This window comes from Panicum virgatum, chromosome 2N, assembly GCF_016808335.1.
Source record: "Panicum virgatum strain AP13 chromosome 2N, P.virgatum_v5, whole genome shotgun sequence".
NCBI lineage: Eukaryota > Viridiplantae > Streptophyta > Magnoliopsida > Poales > Poaceae > Panicum > Panicum virgatum.
Window position 1 is genome coordinate 63,320,571 of NC_053146.1, and position 21,794 is coordinate 63,342,364.

The 21,794-nt window shown below is 50.0% G+C and overlaps 2 protein-coding genes across 6 annotated transcripts; both read left to right on the forward strand.

Moving 5' to 3' along the window:
• Nucleotides 1-952: 952 nt before the first annotated feature.
• On the forward strand, nt 953-7,003 carry LOC120661781 (major facilitator superfamily domain-containing protein 12-like). Of its 5 annotated transcripts, none has more exons than XR_005670040.1 (13): nt 960-1,204; nt 2,548-2,743; nt 3,388-3,457; nt 3,581-3,777; nt 3,867-3,942; nt 4,033-4,107; nt 4,190-4,269; nt 4,376-4,502; nt 4,686-4,745; nt 5,372-5,422; nt 5,545-5,660; nt 6,030-6,162; nt 6,249-7,003. XR_005670040.1 is itself a non-coding variant. In XM_039940725.1 (13 exons), exons 2-13 carry the CDS (start codon nt 2,574-2,576, stop codon nt 6,416-6,418), a joined length of 1,368 nt encoding a protein of 455 aa, XP_039796659.1. In that variant the 5' UTR covers nt 965-1,204; nt 2,548-2,573; the 3' UTR covers nt 6,419-7,003. The 5 variants fall into 5 exon arrangements, 4 of the variants coding, with proteins under 4 accessions (XP_039796662.1, XP_039796659.1, XP_039796660.1 ...); XM_039940725.1 differs by having other exon boundaries at nt 965-1,204; nt 5,502-5,660; XM_039940726.1 differs by lacking the exon at nt 960-1,204 and having other exon boundaries at nt 3,299-3,457; nt 5,502-5,660.
• Nucleotides 7,004-11,941: 4,938 nt separating this feature from the next.
• Nucleotides 11,942-14,396, forward strand: LOC120661782 (subtilisin-like protease SBT1.8). Its single transcript, XM_039940729.1, has one exon. The coding sequence runs from the start codon at nt 11,942-11,944 to the stop codon at nt 14,246-14,248; it is 2,307 nt and encodes a 768-aa protein (XP_039796663.1). The 3' UTR covers nt 14,249-14,396.
• Nucleotides 14,397-21,794: the final 7,398 nt, after the last annotated feature.

The following is a 21,794-nucleotide window of genomic DNA, read 5'->3' on the forward strand; positions in this document are numbered from 1 at the left end:
CAGGTACAGAACACATCCCGATACACAAATAGAGGGTCCAGATAACACCTATCATGCTACCATGGTGTATATTATCTTGGTTCGGGAAACAGTGCCTGACTAGTCTCCGGCTAAGCATTTCGGCTCCAGCGACAAGGAGTGAGATCTGTTTCCGTGGACCACGACGATGGAGTACTTTTTTATCGCTCCCCATATTGGTCAAAGCTACGGCAATATAGACCTTATTTAGATACCAAAAGTTTTGGGTGTAAAGTACTATAATATTTTTATTTGTATTTGGTAATTATTATCACGTCATGGGTTAACTAGGTTCAAAAGATTTGTCTCGCAAATTATAGTCAAATTGTGTAAATATTTATTTTATTTAGCTATATTTAATACTTCATACATGCGTTTAAAGATTTGATGTGATGTGAGCCTTATAAAATTTTAGAATTTTGAGTGCATCTGGTATATTACTCCGTACGTCGCAGTTGCACGCCACCTGCCCCTCCATTTCACCCGTTCGCTCACCTCATCACCTGCGTGCTGTTCCGTTTTTACAGGACGGGCCGGCAGCCCGGCACACCGCGGACTGGTCGCGGACCGCCGGTCCGGTGGCACGCGTCGCGCACAACGCTCTGGCCAGCGCCCGCCGCCACCGTCCGCCTCCGGGATCGCGCCGCGCGCCCACCGTCGCCTTCCCGGTTTTTCGCTGTCCACCCGTGCGGCCGTGCCGCGGCCCGCGGCTAAGCCGCAGCGCCCACCCCGATCCCTGAGGGGCGGCTGGGGCGGCGGCCATGACGTGACCCGCGGCGCCCGCGCTACCAAAAGCCGGCAGTTTTTAAAAGAATACACAGGGGCCCACCACCCGAGCGGCGCGGGCTCCGCTGTCCGCTGTCCGCTCCCCGCTCGTCCCGTGCCCGGTGGTGCGCCCGGCGCGCTGCGCGCCCCGATGTGCAAATATGAATACAATACTCCTCTTTCTCCTCCGCGATTGCGTCCCCGCTTCCGCTTCTCCCCTCCAGTCTTCCTCGGTTCCTCCCACCCTCCGCCTTCCTGCCGCCCACGCGACGTTCCTCGGGCCCGTCGCCTTCCCCGGCTCACCCATCCACCCCGATCTCTCTGACGCGAGATACTAGTTACGGTGGAGCTCGTTCACTCGGAAAGTGCCGAGGCCCAGACTCCCGGAGCGGGAGAGCGGAGACCTCCGGTGCTCCTGCAGGTGAGCTCCATGGCCTCTCTGCTTGCTTGGTTTCTGTTGTTTCCTGGGGGACGGCGGTGGCTGGGTTAGTTTCACCGCTGCCTCTGGTCGATCGCCATGGAATTTGAGGTCGGGGTTGTCTCCCGGGAACATGGGCGGACCGGACGGGACTCGCGCGTCTGGGTGTGATCTTTTGCGGTAGGGGTGCAATATATCTCGGGGGATATTTCTTAGTATTAGGGTGTGTGCAATTTTCTTTTCTGCGGGAGGGGTTCATGCGGACCAGGACTACTAATTACTAGTAGTCGATCACTTTCGGAAGCATTTAATGCACTCTCGTTGCTGCTTCCCTCGCATTCAGTTCTTGCGGACCTGGGCCTGGGGCTGCAAAGGACGATCTTTGGGGGAACTTTTAGTGCAGTGCAATTGCTGTTTCAATGTTTGCTGCGATTTGCGGGAGTTTAGGCACGCTGGAGTGGGCGTGAATATGTGAGGACCGAGAATCCTTGTCCGGATTGCCGGATTGGGTGAAAAAGGCAAGGGAATTGGGAAGGTGAGACCGAAGGTGGGCTCATAAAGTTGAAGGATTGGTAGGATGGTGTAGCCAGTGGAAACGCGAATATATCTTTTCCGACGCCAATTTATTTCATAACTTTGGCGCACTGAAGTACTAGTAGCTGATGTGCCCATTCCTCTCAAATGCGCCCCTAGGGGCTGGTCACAGGAACATGGTTTTTCATTTTCGTGATCGGCTTGAGAGTAGACTGATTGGCCTGGTGCAAAGGTCGTACTTTTCCCAATTGCAATCAGTATGGCCGGTCCACATCGTCTTTATTCCAGGACAATATAACAGTACAGTATATGTCAGGATCAGTCATGCTAGTAGGGGTGGTAACAGATCATAGCCCTAGTGGTCTCTTCACAATCCAACTTGGCCCTTATACATTTTTAGCTCAAAATTGTATAAGAATAGAGCCCGGCCCTTGATCTGGCATTTAGATTATGTAGGCTAAATTTTATGGCCCTTTACCACCCCTACCTGCAAATGAAACTTGGATTTTCAACTGTTACTGTAACCATCGTAAAAAAGTTCACTAACTTATAATCAATGTATCAGTGTGTTGTCACTTGGTTAATCCAAATATATTCCTGATGACCTAGACTTGGCTTTTAAGCTGATTTTTTCCCTGCAAAAACTCATGAATAGCATGAAAACAGTTTCAGTGTTTATGATGTTTATGGAACTTCTAGGTAGCAGCTCTGCAGTGTTATTCTGTTTTTTCCAAAGTTGTGAGTGAGACTTTGTGCTAGTTAAGCACTGATAAGTGATAACTGAATATAACATGGTTGCCATTGTGGTGCAGGTGATACTTTTGTAGCCTTGCTAATAATGGTTAATATGAGGGACAGTGAATCGCCATATGAAGCACAAATGGAAGAACCCTTAGGGAGGGTGTCTATACTTTCTTACGGTTCTGGGCATATGCTTAATGACATCACATCGTCGTGCTGGTTTACCTATTTGCTGGTGTTTTTGACTGATGTGGGACTTAGTCCAGGGTATGTGCTTTCTGGGTTACATCTCTTTTTCTCATATTCCAATCAATGAGCATGTTCTGTCCTGTAGGCTGTAGCATGTTGCTCAATCATGTTAAACTGGAAGTATTTTTGAACTCATTTTAGCTTTAGTCTTAACTCTTTGTCCACTCTGCTTGAAGAGGTATTTTACGGTTCTATGAATTAGGAAGTAAGTTCATGTTTAATTTCAAGTTGTCTTAGACCGTAAGACGTGATGTAGTATCTTACTGCAATATTCTCTAATGTCCTTTAAAAAAATTACTATCTAAAACTTCAAGTGTAAGCATGCACAACTGTTCATCAAATTCTTCTGTCCCTTTTCGTTACTAGTGCTAGTAATGTTCAAAATTTGGCAATAAGACTTACCATGTCTTAAATACTAATGAGGCTATAACAGAAATGTTAGTTCCTAGGGAATGGCAATTACCTTTTTTTTTTAAAGAAAAAACATAGCCAACTAATTTTCTGATCGATGACATGCCGTAGAGTCTGCCTAAAATATTGGATTGTTGGATCCAACCATGTTTGTTTTCCCAGGTTGTGAGAAATATTGAAATGCTGAAAGCTTGGAAGTAAAAGCTTCAGGATATCTTCAGACACTTTACTTTATAATTCACCTTTTGCAGCGATGCTGCTGCTGTCATGCTTTCTGGACAGTTGGCGGATGGATTCACAACAATCTTTGCTGGGGAACTGGTATGACCCATGAAACAACATGATCCATGTATTATAATTTCAACACACCACGAGCTGAATTTTTTTAGCATTTGCTGTGCATGATTCTGGGGAAGATATATAAACAAACTGCTTCTGTTCCAGATAGATCGTTTTGGGCATTTCAAACTGTGGCATGCAGGAGGATCTATTTTAGTGGCAATTTCCTTCTCATCTGTTTTCGGTAGCTGTGTTCCTTGCAAACTTATGGGGACTAGTTCATCTACTTTGGAGACTGTTGGATACAGCACATTTGCCGCTATCTTTAATGTTGGTTGGGCAGTTACTCAAGTTGCTCACATGTAATTGCTCCTTTATTTCACCACTTTCCCCATGCTTATGTCTATGGTTTCAGCAGTTCATTTATGGAAGTCTTTTACATATTTTTAAGGTCAATGGTGAACTGCATGACATCAAACCCATCTAGCCGGGTTTCACTTGTAAGCTGTCGTAATGCCTTCACAATGGTTAGAATACTCTACTCGCAGTGTTTTTTCTGTTATGTCCAAATTACAAAATGCTGCATCTGATATGCTCAATTTCCATGCTTTTGCTAGGTTGCAAATCTTAGCCTGTATGGAATTGCTTTGTTGATGTTTACTCTATTGCGGTCAGTGAGCGTACTGGTTCAGGTACTCTCTTTTATTAAGTAATATGTTCTTTGTGTGCCTGACATTCTTTTTATTCATTATAATTTTTCAATACTTGGGACAGTATCGGTGGATTGCTTATGTGTCCATTTCCCTTGGATCTTGTTTTGTTGTCATCTTCTTAGTTGGAACGAAGGAGCCAGGGTAAGATGGATACCTATGTACTTAATATTCCTTTGAAAGAGTTATTGACTTTCACTAGGTTTTTCTTCTCCTTTATTATTTGTTGAATAAAGCATTTTATCTTTAGGTCAATTCAGCACTCTACGGATCAGAACCTTTCCAGAATTTCATGGGCCTACTGGTTCAAGAGAGTATTATACTACCAAGTTGCTCTAGTCTATACTCTGACTAGATTAGTGACCAATGTTTCACAGGTATCTAGTAATCTTTTGATCTGTGATATCGGAGTGAAATTACCTTTTATTTGAGAATTTCTAAAGGCATCTATACTTTTAATGGTATTTAAACTGGTGTATTTTATTTCTTGAATATACGACTTATGCTTGGAACTTCAACGATACAACCAGTCAGTGATAATGTTCTGTTCGTCTTAACAGGCATTTCTTGCTTTCTATGTGATAAATGATTTAGAAATGCCTCAATCCTCGAAAGCATTGGTAAGGTCCAACCCCATATTTTTTTTATTTTTTAAGATTTATTTCTGACTATTGCAATAGTTCGTCAATCTTGTACTCATCTAATGCACATGGTATTGTAGAAATTTTAAACAACTGAACAAACAAGAGAGGTATTATACTCGATAGAACTTATTATCAATGATGTAAGAGATGAAAAATTTTGAAGGCCTGAAAGCTGCCGAATTTCAGTCTGTTCTCTGAAATTAATCTGAACTCCAGTACATTTGGTGATCAGTCCAGATAATCTGATGGTTCACAGTCAAAATAATCTTATTACTGAAATAGATGTTAAATAGTAGTAATTTTTTTCTTCTTCCGCAGCTAAGACACCATCACCAATTTCGTAACATATACTCCATATGTTATATCAGTTAACCATGATGATGCGTTGGCAGTCGTGGATTCCCAACTAGGGCCATGGCCCTAGTCTTGACCCAGTTACGCTCTGGACTCCCTTCTGTTTTTGATGTAGTCCAGCCCAATCAGGGCAGCAATACCATTGTAGGGCATGGCCCTAGTCGCTGGACCAGCCCAGCTACGCCCCTGTGTGTTGACTTGTAATATGTGCGTCCCCTGGTTAATTATTTCACATTTTTGTTTTTCAGATTCCTGCTATTATCTACGTCTGCAGTTTGATAGTATCTGTAATATTACAGGTCAGATTATTTTTAATGACTATTTTTTCTAATTTAGTACTTCGTTATTCAACTCAATGGAGTTTTGAAACATTTATAGGAGACTAGGTGGTCAAGTTGGCGTCTCAAACTTTACTTTTCAGCTGGAGCAGTGCTTTGGATATTGTCAGGTCTTGGGATTGTTCTTCTACCAAGCAGATTGCACAACGTCATGTATGCCATTTCAATCATAATAGGAGCTGCCAATGCACTTATGACAGTAAGTACAATGTAACATTGATTAATACATGTACTGCAAAGGTATGATACAAACTTTAGTAAATAAGATGTACAATTAAAGGAGAAAAAACATTTAAGAAGGTATGTCACCAATTAATCTTGCCATGGTGGTGTGCTGTCATTCTGGCCCATGTACCTAGCTATTGGCTGGGTCATGGATCTGGTATCCTGGCTTGTATTTCAATCCTGACCTTCAGTACTATTTGGTTTAGTAAGTGTCCTTTTTGATCAGTTATGTTAAAAGGGAGTGGAGATAAACAACCTAACCATGTGTATATGCTATCCTGCATTTCAGCAGATTTTTTCCACGCATATTACTTCCATCATTCTTATCTTTCCTTGATACCAGGTGACAAGTATTAGCATGGAAGGTGTTTTAGTAGGAGAAGATCTGAATGGTTGTGCTTTTGTGTATGGCTCATTAAGTTTTGTTGACAAAGTATCATGTGGAATAGCCCTGTATATACTGGAGTCCTATCAAGGTAATAGTTGTAACTCTCTTAGTACTGGCAAATCAACATAAGCATTTAGTAATATTTCAGTCAAAATTTTGTTATTTTGCATGCAGGAAGTACCCACATAAGATCAAATTCAGTAACGGCATTTGGTTATCCAGTTACAAGATTTGGTTTGGGCTTTGTTCCAGCTGCCTGTTCGCTGCTTTCAGCAATAGTAGCTTATACCATGGACCTCCCTGATACTCGGCGAAGACCTTTGGTGGAGCCCCTTCTAGCATGATTTTGCTGGTGGCACTGTTACAGTTGAATGTCAACATTTGGTCATTAGTAATAGACACATGGTCACGCAATGGAATGACTGGAGCCTGAAGTTACTAACGACATTATAGGGTGGAGGAAGTGAATCACTCTGTTCGCTGGGCTGGAGCTGGTGGCTGGTGCTGGAGTGGTGTGAGAGAAAAACACTGTTGACTGGCTGGTGCCTAGAGGCTGGTGCTGGAGCGGTGTGAGAGGAAAACACTATTGAGCTGGAGGCTGGTGGAGCTGCCGAACACAGTGATTATGATGGAGAGAATGTACTCAGCGACGCGTTGAGTACGAATTAAAAGTAGCATAGGAATAGGAAGACTTCATTCCACAATCCATTGTAAATGCAACTTATCTTCATTGTTCAGAAAGTGCATGGCGTGTATGGCAATTATTTTGAAAGCAAATAACTGCCGCATAGGCATATATAGCGCTTGCCAAGGGAAAAAAAAATGTTTACTCTAGTTTTTGTTTTATAGGACTATAATTTCATTGTACATATAACACCATGATTCAAAACAAACATTTCATAATTAATTAATTATATTGACGGATGAAATCACCTGCGGCCATGTAAATTACTTCTGATATTCAGGAGTTATGCTAACAGTTCATCATTGATGCATACATGGTATGAAAGCTAACTGGCCTATTTCTGGTGGGGGTGATGAACATGAAATTCATCCAGGAACATGTCCTGATGTCCACTTGCCATCTATCACCTTCCAAACTTACTACATTCACACGTATGTCCAAGTGCTATTGTAAGAAAGTTCCAAACTTTCATCTAGTTGTACACTGATTCCTACACCAATTCAACTGTAATTAACGCCTGTCCAAGTGCTGAATAATAGGAGCTGCAGTTTATTTTTAAGGATTTCTTTCTCCGATGGCAATATAAAAAGGGTATGTGGAATGCGGAACCTGTTGCAACTTGCAACGCTTCCAGTACACGTTTAACGTTTTGCTTCCAAAAAATGTTCTATTGTTGCGTGGGGTGCCAGATTATTTAAGCTGCATTGCAAAGGCACATATAGTACAGTTCTTATATGCAATTTCATTCAGCGTAGGACAAATTTAGGGCAGTAAGTGCAGAATAAATCCAGTAATTGTAAAAAGGGTGCTTTCTTTTGAAGTGATCAGATCCAAAGAAAAATCACAGATAGACTTACCTAATGTCCAGCTAGTGGCCAGTAGCTATGATGATTGAGAACGAAAAAAAATACTAATATCGCATCGTCAGTTCATACCAGGAATAAGTTTATCTACACCATTGCAAATGAATTCCTCAGTACACCTTGATCTGTAGGACTGAAACTGTTGCGGTTACAAGTCACATCAGTATGCCAATCTTGTATTTTGTACAACTTATTTGGTAAGGCGAGCGCCGCACAGGTTTATACCACACAAACACTTTTCTCTGGCGGTTTCTTTTTTTCCGCGGTGCAGGCGTGGAGCTATGCAAGCGTAGATCAAAAGTACCATTGGGGGCAAGACAACTTCTATTGATCACATCTTTCAGAACATTACATAGCTATCCATTCCTAATCAATAAAAACATCATCTTTCAGAACAACTCTAAAGCACCATGAGGATATTTTTTAGAGTTATAACCATGATGATATTAGAGGCCAGACAAGTCTTGTGATGCCCTCTCATTCTGAATGCATGGTGCTGTGAATTTGCAATGTGTCAACTGAATGTTCATTTCTATCCATTCCTAATCTGCCCATCTGCCAGCAGCCCAATCGAAACGAGTACTAGGTCCCAGGCTACCAGCAGCTTCTTTCTCCTCCTGAAGCAACACCTTCCCTCACCGTCCTTGAGCTCCATGCCATGTTGCCTCCATGGCTCCATCCATGCCATGCGTGTCCCACCCTAGGCATCACATAATGCAGGTTGTCTGCGCCGTGCGCACTGCTTTGCGTTGCGTTGCATACAACGGCAGGTCTGAGGTCTCAATCCTCGGCGAGGGTCCTGGCAGGATGGTCCGCGGAGTGCGTGCGCGTTCCGGCTCGCTCGATGCCGTCGCGGCCGCGCGGTTCGGCGCCCGCGAGCTCTGTGGCGCTGCTCGCGCTCATATAGACGGGTCGGACGGCCGCACACACGGGCAATGCAGGCGTTCCCATGGCGACGACGCGCGCGCATTCATGGCGACGAACCGAGCAGGAGCCAGAGCAAACGCCTCCGGAGGCCGGAGCAGAGCACGACGTCCCCACTCCCCAGCGAGCTTGCCTTCCAATGCCCGCGGCTCCCTGGACGAAGCTCCTCGCAGCGCAGCGAATCGTTCATCTTGACCGCACGTGGACGATCCAACGACCAGGATAGGCCGGCCAAGGGGTGGACGGTATTTCATTTACCGTCCACCCTGGACGGTAGATGGAATACCGTCCACCCCAAGAGGCGGACGTCGCGGCCGGGATCGTCGAAGAGAACCACGCCGTGCTGACCTCCATCGCCGCTGCCACATTGTGCGCGTCCACGGCGATTCCGACCGCGAGTTCCTGGAGCCCTGGCCAAACCGTGCTCGGCGGCGTGCGAGCTATCGACGGACGGCGGCTTGGACGGACTTCCCGCTGCCGGACGGGCGCGCGCGGCAGATGCCGCTCGTGTTCCGGGCGTGCACAGGGCACGGCGGCCATGAGGCTGGGTGGCAGCGCGGCCCTGGACCATGAGCGCTCGCCCCCAAGGGTTCCCCTCCCGCTTCGGCGGACCACGAACGCCTTGGCGCCGCCTCCGTCGCCCCGCGCTCTCCGAGTCTCCGTGCTCCGGTACCTCGACTGCCGCCGCGCGCGGGTCACCAAGACGACTTCAACTTCAACTTGGAGGTGGCTTTCGCGCGCAGAGGGAGGCTGATGAATTGGTGGATCCATTTTGACTGCCATTTTGCCTACCATCATTGAGTTCTGTTATTCAGGAGACAGATGCAGGCAACTGGTTTCATAATTCATTAGATAGGAAGAAACCTAACTGACCACCGTTTTTTCACATGTGTGGTCTGACCTGTTCTAGCTAGTGTAACTGGGTCTGATTGAACCATGAGGGTATCAGAGGGAATTCTATTTGAGGCCACACAAGCCATGCCTTGTGATGCCCTCTCATTCTGAATACATGGTGCTGTGAATTTTGCAAGGTGTCAACTGAGTGTTTATTTCTATCCATTCCAAAATCTGATATTTCAGAGATCATATTCGCTGTATACGTGTCATCTTTTTCTGGATTTAGCGGCTTTGCGAAATTGAAATTCTTACGCTTCCCTTAACTATGTGTAGATTCCTATCTTGTGTACCAAAGTAAGATAGCTCCAGACCCTGATTTGTTCTACGGCCCAGAATGCCCTTGTGCAGGGTCGCACTGGTTATGACCTGCACGCTTCAGTGTTTACATATTTTCGTTCTGCAATGAACTGTAGCTTCTTGTAGGATGCACAATCATTCGTTGCATTGCGCCTGCAGGAAAACTGGCATCTGCAAGCAAGTCCTGCAAGTTTATGCGGTATAAGATGAGCATAGGCTGGAACTTTTCTCTCTTTTTTTCTAAACAAATAATATAGGATGAATTTATCCTGATAATTGAAAAAAGGTCCAATTTTTTTTTACAGAGCTTCTCACCTGGGTACACAATCAGTAAATCCATCAACCCCTTGATGAAGTTTAAAATAGAAAAACTAGAGCCTAGAGGTACATGATCACTAGCGTGTGATAATCCTAGAATTATCTCATATTGGTTGCATCGCGTCCATTTTCCAACTATCAAGTATCAACTATCATGCAAAGTTTTGCCTTGTTATACTGCAAAGAAAAAAGGGAAAAGTCCTATTTTCAACCCTTAACTATCACGATCGTCCGATTTTCAACCCTGAACTCCAAAACCAGACATCTTGCACCCTCCAACTATCGAAACCGTGCAAAATACACCCCTAAACCAAATCCACTCCGGTTTTGCTATGACGTGGCACCTGTTTCTGATGTGGCTGTCACTTTGGCACTCTTACGTGTCTTTAGCCACCGGTAATTACCAAAATACCCCCTATCTTCTCTTCCTCCCCGCCACCACGCGCCCGCACGCGTCGGCGCCGCCGGCCTCGATGTCGGCCGCGGCGGCGGCGCTGTGCCCGCGCGAACCTCCTCATGGCGTTGTCCCCGCGGCGGCGGCCCCGGTCTCCTCCGGCTTACCCGTCGATGGAGCCCCGGCCGCCCAGGCCTCCCTTCCTCCCACGGCCGAAGGCGGACGCGCGGTGCGCGGCGGCCGGAGCGACGAGGCGGTGGCGCTCGCAGGAGGGCGGGGAGCGGTGGTGCGCGCAGGAGGGCGGGGAGCGGCGAAGGCGAAGGCGGAGTGGCACGGACTGGGCGAGAGGGCGGGGTGGGGCGCACGCCGGCTTCTCCTCCGCGCCCTTCCTCCTCCTCGCCCACGGCTCCTCCCCTGCTCCGGGCAGAGCTCGGCCGCAGTCCCCCTGGCGGCGGCGCGGGCGGACTCGGTCGCGGCCCCTAGCGCGCAGTGCGGGCGGAGCTCGGCAGCGCCACGAGCGGAGCTCGGCCGCGGCCCCCGGCGGGCGCTGCGGGCGACGGCTCCTTCCCCTGCTCTTCACTCCCTCTCCTGCTCCTCTGCCACCCGGCCCGCCCCCACGGCTCCTTCGCGCAGCGGCGCGGCGGAGGCCCGTGCGCTAGCGGCGCGGTGGAGGCTGCACGGCAGCGGAGGCTCCGAGCTCGCCTCCCCTTCCCACTCTCTCTCCCTCCAGCTCCGCCACGCCGGGCGCTGCGCCTGGCCGCCGCCGGCACGCGGGCCGGCGAGCCAGCTCCGCCGCGGCCCGCGGCCGGCACGAGAGCCAGCTCCGCCGCCTGCGCGGGGAGGAGAGGAGGGTGAGGGCGCGCCATGGCCCCGCAGGGAGGAGAGGAGAGTGAGGGCGGCGCCTGGCGCCGGCGACGGGGGTGCGAGGAGCGGCACCGGCGAGAGGGGGTGCGAGGAGCGGCGCCGGCGAGGGCGTGCGCCGGGAGAGCAGGGGGTGCGAGGAGAAAGACAGAAGAGAGAGGAGAGGTGGTGGCCCACCTGTCTGTGAGAGAAAGAGAGAGGAGAGGGTAGCTGACGTGGCCATTGGCGCCACGTGGACGAGTGACGTGGCTGAAAACCGGGGTGGATTTGGTTTAGGGGTGTATTTTGCACGGTTTCGATAGTTGGAGGGTGCAAGATGTCTGGTTTTGGAGTTCAGGGTTGAAAATCGGACGATCGTGATAGTTAAGGGTTGAAAATAGGACTTTTCCCAAGAAAAAATAACATTGTTATCACTGATAAATGGTCCTATGCCCCCACATATCATCCACATGTTTTGTGGCTATCCTTGTAGTTTGCATTGGTAGTGAGCAAAATTTTCTTCTCCTAGTGTCAATCCACCATGTGCTGTGTAGCAGCAGTGGCAGATGAACTAGGCTCGATCAGCCTCTATATAAAGCCCACAGAGGGCACGCATTCCTTCACCACCGAGCTCACACATCCACCGGCAATGGCGTCCATCACCACAAAGCTCTTGCACCACCTAGCACTGTTCCTCTTCCTTGTGCAGCTCACCGGCCCAGTTCTCGCCTCAAAGATCAAGAGCCACGCTGCGCTCAAGCCTCAGCCACCGAGCACCTACATCGTCCATGCCAACCACCTCGCCAAGCCGCCCCATTTCGCCACCCACGAGGACTGGTACCATTCCATGGTGGCAGCCAACTCACCTCGCCCCACCAACACCAGCCGCATCTTGTACACCTATGACACCGTGATGCAAGGCTTCGCCGTCCAGCTCACTGGCGACGAGGCCCGGCGCATGTCAGGCGCCCCCGGCGTCGCCGGCGTGTACGAGGACGAGCTGTTCTACCTTCATACCACGAGGTCGCCGGGGTTCGTCGGCCTCGACCCGAAGAACGGCGCCTGGAACGAGACGAACTTCGGCGACGGCGTCGTCATCGGCTTCATCGACGGCGGCATATGGCCCGAGAGCGCGAGCTTCAGTGACAGCGGGCTCGGCCCCGTCCGGGCGAGCTGGAAGGGCAAGTGCGTCGACGCCGACGATTTCAACGCCAGCCTGTGTAACAACAAGCTGGTTGGAGCCAAGGCCTTCAGCGCTGGCAGGGCGCCGAGCAAGATCGGCGGCGGCGTCCCCTCCCCGAGGGACAAGGACGGCCACGGCACGCACGTGTCCTCGACGGCCGCCGGCGCGGAGGTCCCGGACGCCGGCCTCCACATGTTCTCGCGAGGGACCGCGTGGGGCCTGGCGCCCAAGGCGAGGATCGCCATGTACAAGGCGTGCGACGCCGAGGGATGCTCTGGAGCGGACATCGTCGCGGCGGTCGACGCCGCGGTGAAGGACGGCGTGGACATCATTTCCATGTCCCTCGGAGGCCAGCCGCGCTCCTTTCACAGCGACGTCATCGCGATCGCCACCTTTGGCGCTGAGCGCAACGGCATCTTCGTCGTCCTCGCGGGCGGCAACGCCGGACCGGGAGCATCGACGGTGATCAACACGGCGCCGTGGATGGCCACCGTCGGCGCCGCCACCGTGGACCGGCTGTTCCCGGCGAATCTCACGCTTGGGAACGGTGCCGTGCTCGCAGGCCAGTCCCTTTACACCATGCAGGCCAAGGGAACCGCCATGATCCCGCTAGTGTCCAGCGAATCCCCTGGTGACTGGACGCCCGACACTGTCATGGGGAAAATCGTGGTGTGCATGGACGGAGCAACCGACGCGCACGGCATTCTCTTGCAGAATGCTGGTGGAGCAGGGATAGTTGGTGTGGATCCTCGCGAGTGGTCTCGAGATGGCACCACGGCCTCTCCCTTCACACTTCCGGGTATCGTGCTCAGCTACACCGCCGGCGAGAAGCTCAGGGCGTACATGGCCACGGAGCCCAACCCGGTGGGGTCCTTCAGCTTTGGCTGTGAGACGGCCATTAGCAAGAACAGGGCGCCGGTGGTCGCCGGCTTCTCGTCGCGAGGCCCCAGCAAGGTCGTGCCCGAGCTCCTCAAGCCCGACGTCGTCGCGCCGGGAGTGAGCATTCTGGCGGCCTGGTCGGGCGACGCATCTGTGTCGGGAGCCGACGTTGTCGACGGGAGGAGAACCAACTACAACATCATCTCTGGGACGTCCATGGCGTGCCCGCACGTCGCCGGCATCGCGGCGCTGATCAAGAAGAAGTACCCCAGCTGGACGCCGGCGATGATAAGGTCGGCGCTGATGACGACCGCCTGGACGATCGACAACCGCGGCCGGCGCATCCGCGACAACGGGGCCACCGCTGGCCTCGACGACGGCGTCAGGGTCGCGACGCCGCTGGTGGCCGGGTCCGGGTACGTCCACCCGGATCTCGCGCTGGACCCGGGCCTCGTCTACGACGCCGGCCAGCGCGACTACGTCGACTTCCTGTGCGCCCTCAACTACACCGCGGAGCAGCTGCGCCTGTTCGTGCCGGACTTCGTCAGGTGCACAAGGACGCTCGCCGGCGGCCCCGCCGGCCTCAACTACCCGTCCTTCGTCGTGGTCTTCGACAACCGCACCGCCATCCGCACGCTGACGCGGACGCTGACCAAGGTGTCCGAGGAGGCCGAGACGTACAACGTCTTCGTCAAGGCGCCCAAGCACGTGAAGGTGACCGTCACGCCGACGACCCTGGTGTTCAAGGAGCCCAACGAGAGGAAGAGCTACACGGTGGACTTCAGAAATGAAGCCCGTGGAAACCGGAAGACAGAGTGGGATTTCGGACATATCAGCTGGGAGAACGAGAACCATCGTGTCAGGAGCCCAGTGGCCTGCCATTGGCAGAACTGATGGCTTCCAGTAGAAACTTGCAGACTTGCAGTAGAATAAGGTTGACGAGTTGGTCGGTCATGAAAAATTCAGTATCTTCTGTTGTGACTCTGTGAGGGCTATCAATGTTAATGGTTATATAATGTTAATTTCCTTGCGATCCCTTAAATTTGCTGAATTATCTGCGTGAACATGACAAATTGCAGTTGCAAGCTTGTAAGCATTTTTATCTTCTTCAGATAAGAAGTCCGTATCCTCCATAGGCCGAGCGATAAGGTGAGCAGCAGATAGTTCTTCAGAATCAAAATCCTCCAGGATGAGGCCTGCCATTGAAGAGAAGATAAAGACAGCCAAGCCATGGGGACGAGGGCAAGCCCTTAGTCGTGGTGTTCCTGCAGCCGCACCGCTGTGATGGTCACGTCGACGATTGTGATGTTGCAGCTCCTATTGACACCATTTAGAGGCTCATTTGACCAAATACAGTATGCAAAATGTAGCTTATATGTTTGGTTAGATGTCTAGGGGCTCATTTGTATTATTCTTTGACTTTGAGGGCCCCTTTGCAAGGTGGGCAAACCAGCCCAAATAGGAGCCCGAGATCCCCTTCTCAGTTGGAGGCTTGTTCTTCCCCTTTGAGGTGAGAGGAGGAGAGAGGAGATGTGAGGGGTGAGGCTTTGATCTACCAAATTCATCCATTGGAGAGTGAAATTGGAGGGGATTTGGAGCCTCCCCTAACCTTGTTGGCTCCCACCTCTTGTATCTTCATCTTCATAATGGATTGCTTGCTCGTCGCCGCCCGTGGGTTTCCCCGCAAGGGTTTCCACGTAAATCCTTGTGTCTACCTGTGATTTGGTATTTATCTTGACATACTTGTTGATTGGTTGCTATCTTGCTTGCTATTGGTGCCATTTTGTTCAAATTCATGGTGTATGGATGAGATTGGCATATTATGCATACATGAGTTCTTTGATATGTTCATGATGGGGATTGATGTGTTAGTGAGCTGATCTTTGCAAGTATATTCTCATATGTGAATGAAGTTTGGACAACACCATATTTGAAGAATTGATATTATGGAGCTGTTTTGATATATGCACATAAGGTGTTCGGTGAAATGCTTGTTGAGTGATTAGCTCGCTAATCTTCAACGCTTCTGTGACAGAACCGCTAAGTTAAATGACTTAATTAAGCGTAATGGCCATCATTTGAACGCATCAGGCGCATTAGCTTAATTAAGTGTAACCTGACATCCTGTTTCCAACCCACAGACCGATCGAAATACACCAAAAGTCTCGCATGACGGCGAGCGCAGACAGTACCAGCATGATACAATTTTACAAAATAGTAAACAATATTAAGGTATTTACAAAATGATTTTTACAAATTAAAGTTCACATAATAGATAATAGCAGCGGTAGAGAGAGTCTAACCTGAGGAAGATTTTCATTAGAAACTAACTGAAATAAAATGAAATAAAACGATAACTACGGAGATGTGAGGACGTCACATCGAGTCCACCGATGTGAATCCGGGTTAGCTCCTATACCTGAAATAGGGTAAACAACAAATCCTGAGTATACTAATACTCAGTAAGACTTACCCGACTAAAGATATACTTAGCCCATTATCTAGACATGCAAGATTTTTGGCTGGTGGATTTGTTTTGCCAAAAAAACATCTAAAAATAGATCCTTAACTTCAAAATTTTAGCTCCAAATTATAACAATAAATTGGCTAAACATCTATGATTTGCATATCTATAGCAACCAAGGTGGAAACATAATTAATTAGATAACATCAGCATTTATCAACTCGTTTCATTTCATTTCCTTACTACGATGTGACTCAGAGATCAAGGTGCTCATGTCCGAGAGCGACTGACGGCGAATCGATCCGATTTAACCTTGCAAGGTGGACATAACCAACACGGCACGCATTTTCTCCGTCGAACTATACGAGCCAACCATTCCCCTCTCCGCCTCGAACTACAGGACCGCCTCACCAGCGTATAGTCAGCCGAGCTCAACGAGAGACCTCCAAAAGCAAATACATGCATCCCAATTCTCCGCGACTACTCGACTCGCCCTAAGGGGTGGGAAATTACTTGACTTTTGCCCTATAGCTCGCGAGTGATAGGAAATCACTCGACTTCTACCGAGACTTATTTAAGCATAGCAGTGCTATCGACCTATCCATACTAGTATAAGACCAAGAGAACCTAGGGATCATGCAATTAAGGTTCCAGACAACTCCTAAAAACATAATGCACAAGTAATACACATATAAAAATTCATAATTTAAAATAGTAGGTTATGCACCGGGGCTTGCCTGGGATTAACACTAGGTCAGTGTTAGTTAGATGATACTCGCTTGACGAGCGTCTTCTTTTGGTCATGCACATCGGGATCCATCCGTCCAGCTTCTAGATGTGTCCACCATTCACCGTCTTCTGGCTCGGCTCCAACATCACGTCATTCACGTGGTTCATCTATCGTACCTGAATGAAATGCAACATTGCATATGTATGAATGTAATGAGTGGCGACAAATGATGCATAAAGCACTTATAAAGAAGTTTGCATAACTAGAGAGCAGGTGTAAACATCATACAGAGAGGTGCATATCACTAGTTGCATCAACCCTACACTAGCTTAACACACAAGCACCTCATACAACCAACAAGTTAGAGGTAATTATAGTGTTCCACAATTTTGTTAAACAGCCCATGAAAGCTAGCTCCAATGACTAACAACCAGTCATGACATCATATGTACAAAACAAAAGTTTATTTTCTCCTAAACCTAATATCCATGTTCTTAACACTAAACAAGCTATTATGAGGTAAATTAGTAACTCAAGACATCAAATTCTTACCTTAAACTACAAACATTATCACTAGTTTACCATGAAATTGCCAAAGCATTTGAATTGCTACAACTTCATTTTAAGGAATTATTATAAATTATCCACATAAAGCATTAACAAGCAATTATTGATTTCTAACAAAACATTAAACTAAAGCATGCCATATTATCTCCCCAAAGCATATATATCTAGTCATGAGGGGCATAACGAAATAAGTTTCACTACTTATGGTTCAAACTATAATTTACTAGGCACTAAACAAGTTTAGCACATTTCTATGTTTACACCTTTCCATTATTCATAACTATTTATTAAGCACTACACAAGTTAAATCAATAACATATGCACATGTGCACTAATAAATCTGAAACTTTTACCACATCACATTCATCACATGACTAACCTACCATAAAAATTTCATAGCAAAAGGAGCAACATAGCTATGGGTATGAATTTAACCCTATCAAACATAGATAAACATCTAAAGCAATATTTTTCTACTAGAGCATATAAGATTTTATATCTACTGTGTGGATCTACTTACAGGGATTCCAAAACATCTTTATTTTGCTTTTTATGATTTTTTAATGATTTACTATGCATTTTCAAAGTTTACAGCCACTTAAACTAATATTTAAACTAGAGCAAAAACTATTCAGAAACTAAAGATCAACCTGTAAGAAAAGTTGTATATCTTAGAACAAAGGAATCCAACAAATTTTAGTTTGTATTTTTCTTATTTTTCAATGATTTTATATGAATTTTAGAAGCTTGCAGCTAAATTATGCATAAATGAAAAACTACTTTACAGCAAGGCCCTCAACTTTTCTAGAATTGCGCAGCACTATTTAGGACTATTCATATGAGTCACAGACTTTGAAAAAAGAGGCCCCCAAAATTGTTTCTATTCTTGCGCAGGGTCCCTGACCCAGTCAACCATGGCCGACCGGTCTTTGACCGGCCATGGCTCCCCGGCGGCTCGCCGGCCGGCAACGGGGACGTCACAGGTGGCACCAGCAGGGCCGAGCGCACCCGTGGCGCACCATGGCGCAACACAGGGCCGCGCAGGGGCGGTCCGCGATGAGCAGAGGCATGACGGCGGCGGCATGGCCCAAAAACGAGCGCGGAAATGATGCCAACGTGATGGAACATGGAGAGCACGAGTTTTAGGAGGTTACTTACATCCGATTTGAACCGCTGGGTGGGTGAAACGATGGCCGGAGGATGAAGTTCGACGGTGAGGGGCGGAGCTACTGTTCATGGTGGTCTGGAGCTTCGATTCCCGTCGATTTGGCCGAGGAGGAGTTTGGCTGGGGGTTGGGGAAGCTGGAGGAGGTCATGGGCTACCTCTTGGTGCTTTGATTGGGGCTCGGAGGTGACCGGAGGAGGGAGTTCACTGTTAGATGAGCCTAGCATCTGTTAGAGTTAGTTAGATTTGCATGTAATCTTTCTGTTAGTCATGCGCATGAGGACCGGCTTGTGGTTGCCATGCGCATCGTGCCCGCGAGAATAGCTCGCGCTAGACTCGGACAACCGGAGGTGGGCGCACATCGTGGACGTGGGGATGGACGCGTCGTTAGCGCGGTGTACGGATCGCCACCGGAGTCCTTTGCTTTGTGTTCAATAAAAGGAGAAGAACAAACCAGAAAACACTGCAGTTTTGGGAAGCACCAAAATCTCTTGTGCTCATGTTCCAAGTGTTCACGTGTGTGCACCTTCACTCTCGCCGGCGTTCCCAGCTCGCCTGCGCCGTTCACCAGTGTTCCGGTTCGTTCCAGAGCTGACATTTGGCATCAGAGCCAGGCCGCTCATCCCTTCGCGTTCCAATGGCGTCCCCGCCGTGCCATGGCCGTTCCCCGCCCAAGGTTGGGTCGTCGGGTGGCAACAAGACGCCACTAGCATCGCCCAAAGGGAAGACTCCGCAACGCACGCCGTCGCCGAGCCGTTCCCCGCCGCACCGTTCGCGCACGTGCGACGCCCGACGCCAGTACCGCCGCGAGTCGCGCCGTCCGCGCAAAGTCATCGTCGAGCGCGTGATTAATGAGACCGGCAGCTCCGGCAACTGGACCCAGCTGACGAAGATGAACTACAACAAGTGGGCTCTTCTCATGAAGCTGAAGCTCCAGGCGCGCCATTTGTGGGACGTTGTCGACACCGAAGACGGCGAGTACCATGACGACCGCACCGCACTGGAGGCCATCTACAGCGCCGTTCCCACGGAGATGGTGTCCATGCTCGCCGTCAAGGACTCGGCGAAGGATGCTTGGGAGGCCATCAAGACCCTCCGGATCGGCGACGCGAGGCGGCGCAAGGCGACTGCGCAGAACCTCCGCATCGAGTACGAGACGATCGCTCTCCTTGACGGAGAGCCGATCGAGGACTTCGCGCACCGCCTGAACGGGATCGTGCAGCGCCTCGAGGTGCTTGGCGATCCGGAGCCAGAGGCTGTGATATCCCGAAAAAAAATCAACCAAATTAAAACATGCGATAAAAATAATTATTTGCAAAACTTTTCATCGTTGAGCTCAAAACACCCATAAACCCCGAACCCTATTTTCCGGAATCTCTCTCCATTCCAAGTGTCCGATTTCCAACCACGACCGCCTCCCTGTGGCCTCGTCCGCGCACGCACGCGACGTCGCGCGTGGCCGACCGGCGCCGCGATCGCGGCGCGAATCTCTCCATCTCTCTCTCCTTTTTTCTCTCTCTCCCCCTTCTTTTCATTTTCTTTTTCCTTTTTCCATTTTCCTTTTCTTTTCTTTTTTCCTCTCCCCTCTCTCCTTCCTTCTCCCTCCTCTGCTCCGCTCCCGCGCGCGCCCCGAACGCCGCTCGCCACCGCGCGCTCCGCCCACGCCGTCCTCGCTCCCTGCTCCCGCACGCGCGCGCCCGCCTTGCTCCTTGCTCCCGCGCGCGCCCCCCCCCCCCCCCGCCCCGATCCCACGCGCGGCATACGCGTACCAGCTGTCCACGCCCTCGCCCCCGCAGCCCGCAAGGCGCACCGCCCGGCCGTGCACGCGCGCACCAGCTCGGCGCCGCCTGCCCGAGCGCACCCCGCCACGCCAAGCACGCCCCTGCCTCCCCTGCCCCGCTGCACATGCACGCTCGCCGGTCCACGTGCTCCCAAGACCCGCCGCTGCCACCTGTGTGTGCCCTCGCCGCCCGCCGAACCGTACCCGCGCCGCTCGCCGTGTTCTGCCCTCGCCGCGCGCGCCATCGCCCCTGTGCCAGCACAGCCCCGCCTGCTTGACGCGTCCCGTCACCTGCCTCGCCGCGCCGCCCGCCGAGCAAACAGCGCCACCGCATCGCGACACGAGCAAGTGGCCGGAGTGCCATTAATGGCGCCCCGCGATGCTCGCGGGCCGGCACCGACCCCCCACCGCCTCGCACCCCTCCCCACCGCCGTCCCGCGGCTATAAAGAGGCCCCTGCCCTACCTCCGAGCTCCACCACTACGAGCCGCGCCTCCTCCCTGACCTCCTAGCGCCACCATCCACCATCGCCGCCGCCCCGAACGCCGGCCACCGCGGAACCGCCTCCACGCGCTGCTTCTGTCCAGGGTAAGAGGTGCAGTGGGACCTTCTCGCCTCCCTCTCACTCTCCCTCCTCACCTTGGCCGCCGTCGAGCCCCACCGCGGCGCCACCATGGCCGCCGCCGCCTACTGACCGCCGCCGCCATGAATCCCCGCCCTGCGGGCCTCCTTTCCCCCAAATCGAGGGGGCAATCGACCCCTTGGGTCTTCCTCTCCCTTTTCCCTCACCCCAGAGCCGCTCCCGGGCTCAGAACGCGGCTCAGGGCCGCCGCCGGCGACGCGCCGCCCCCTCCCCTATTCTGCGGTCGGGAGGAAGGAGAGGGGGGCACATTTGCCCAAAACCCCCTCCTCTTTATTCAATTTAATTAAGTATCCTCCCACCTTGTGGCCTTTTTGCAAATAAAGCCCCATCCTTTATTATATTTGCAAACGAACCCTCCACTGTATAAACTTATTTATAAATAAACCCCTGACCCTTTTTAGAATAACCCAAATAGTTTCTAAAATACAAACCAAGTCCTTGCCTTCTTAAATATAATTACAAATATGCCCCTGGACTCTGATTTAACCCCTAAACCTTTATATAACCCATCATTTCATGCGCCAAACGACCTCGGACCTACCTAAAACTTTACCATGCCTCTCATGACATAATTTTGTCCATGCCATTAGGTAACCGCCCGAAAATACTACTCCGAACTCCATATCTTAGTTATTTCCGATTCGTGCTCAACGATAAAACTTTTATTTCTTTTTTTGATTGTATGTTTGTTTGTTTGCGTCGTAGACCACGGTGTGAACGAAGGAGAGGCCGTTGACGAGCAGTATTGCGAGCCAGCGATCGAGGACCAGTTCCACGACCACGAGCCCGAAGGACAGTGCTTTGACCAAGACCTTCCCGAAGGCTTCGAAGACGGCAAGTTCAATCCCGCCCTTTGATGCATATTTTGTCCCAGTTTTTATAAACACAACCTAATGGCCTGTTTTACAAAATTGCATATGTTTTGCCTGCTGAAAACACGGTTGGGTAGCCACCCCTTGATTTGTTATAACCATTCCTTGACCACCTAGATTAATGTCTGATTTTGTTTGGACGTTAATCGCTGCTAGAAGGCTTATGATCTTATACACAATACAACTTGTTTTATAAAGAAAAGGTGTGCATGTGTGGGAA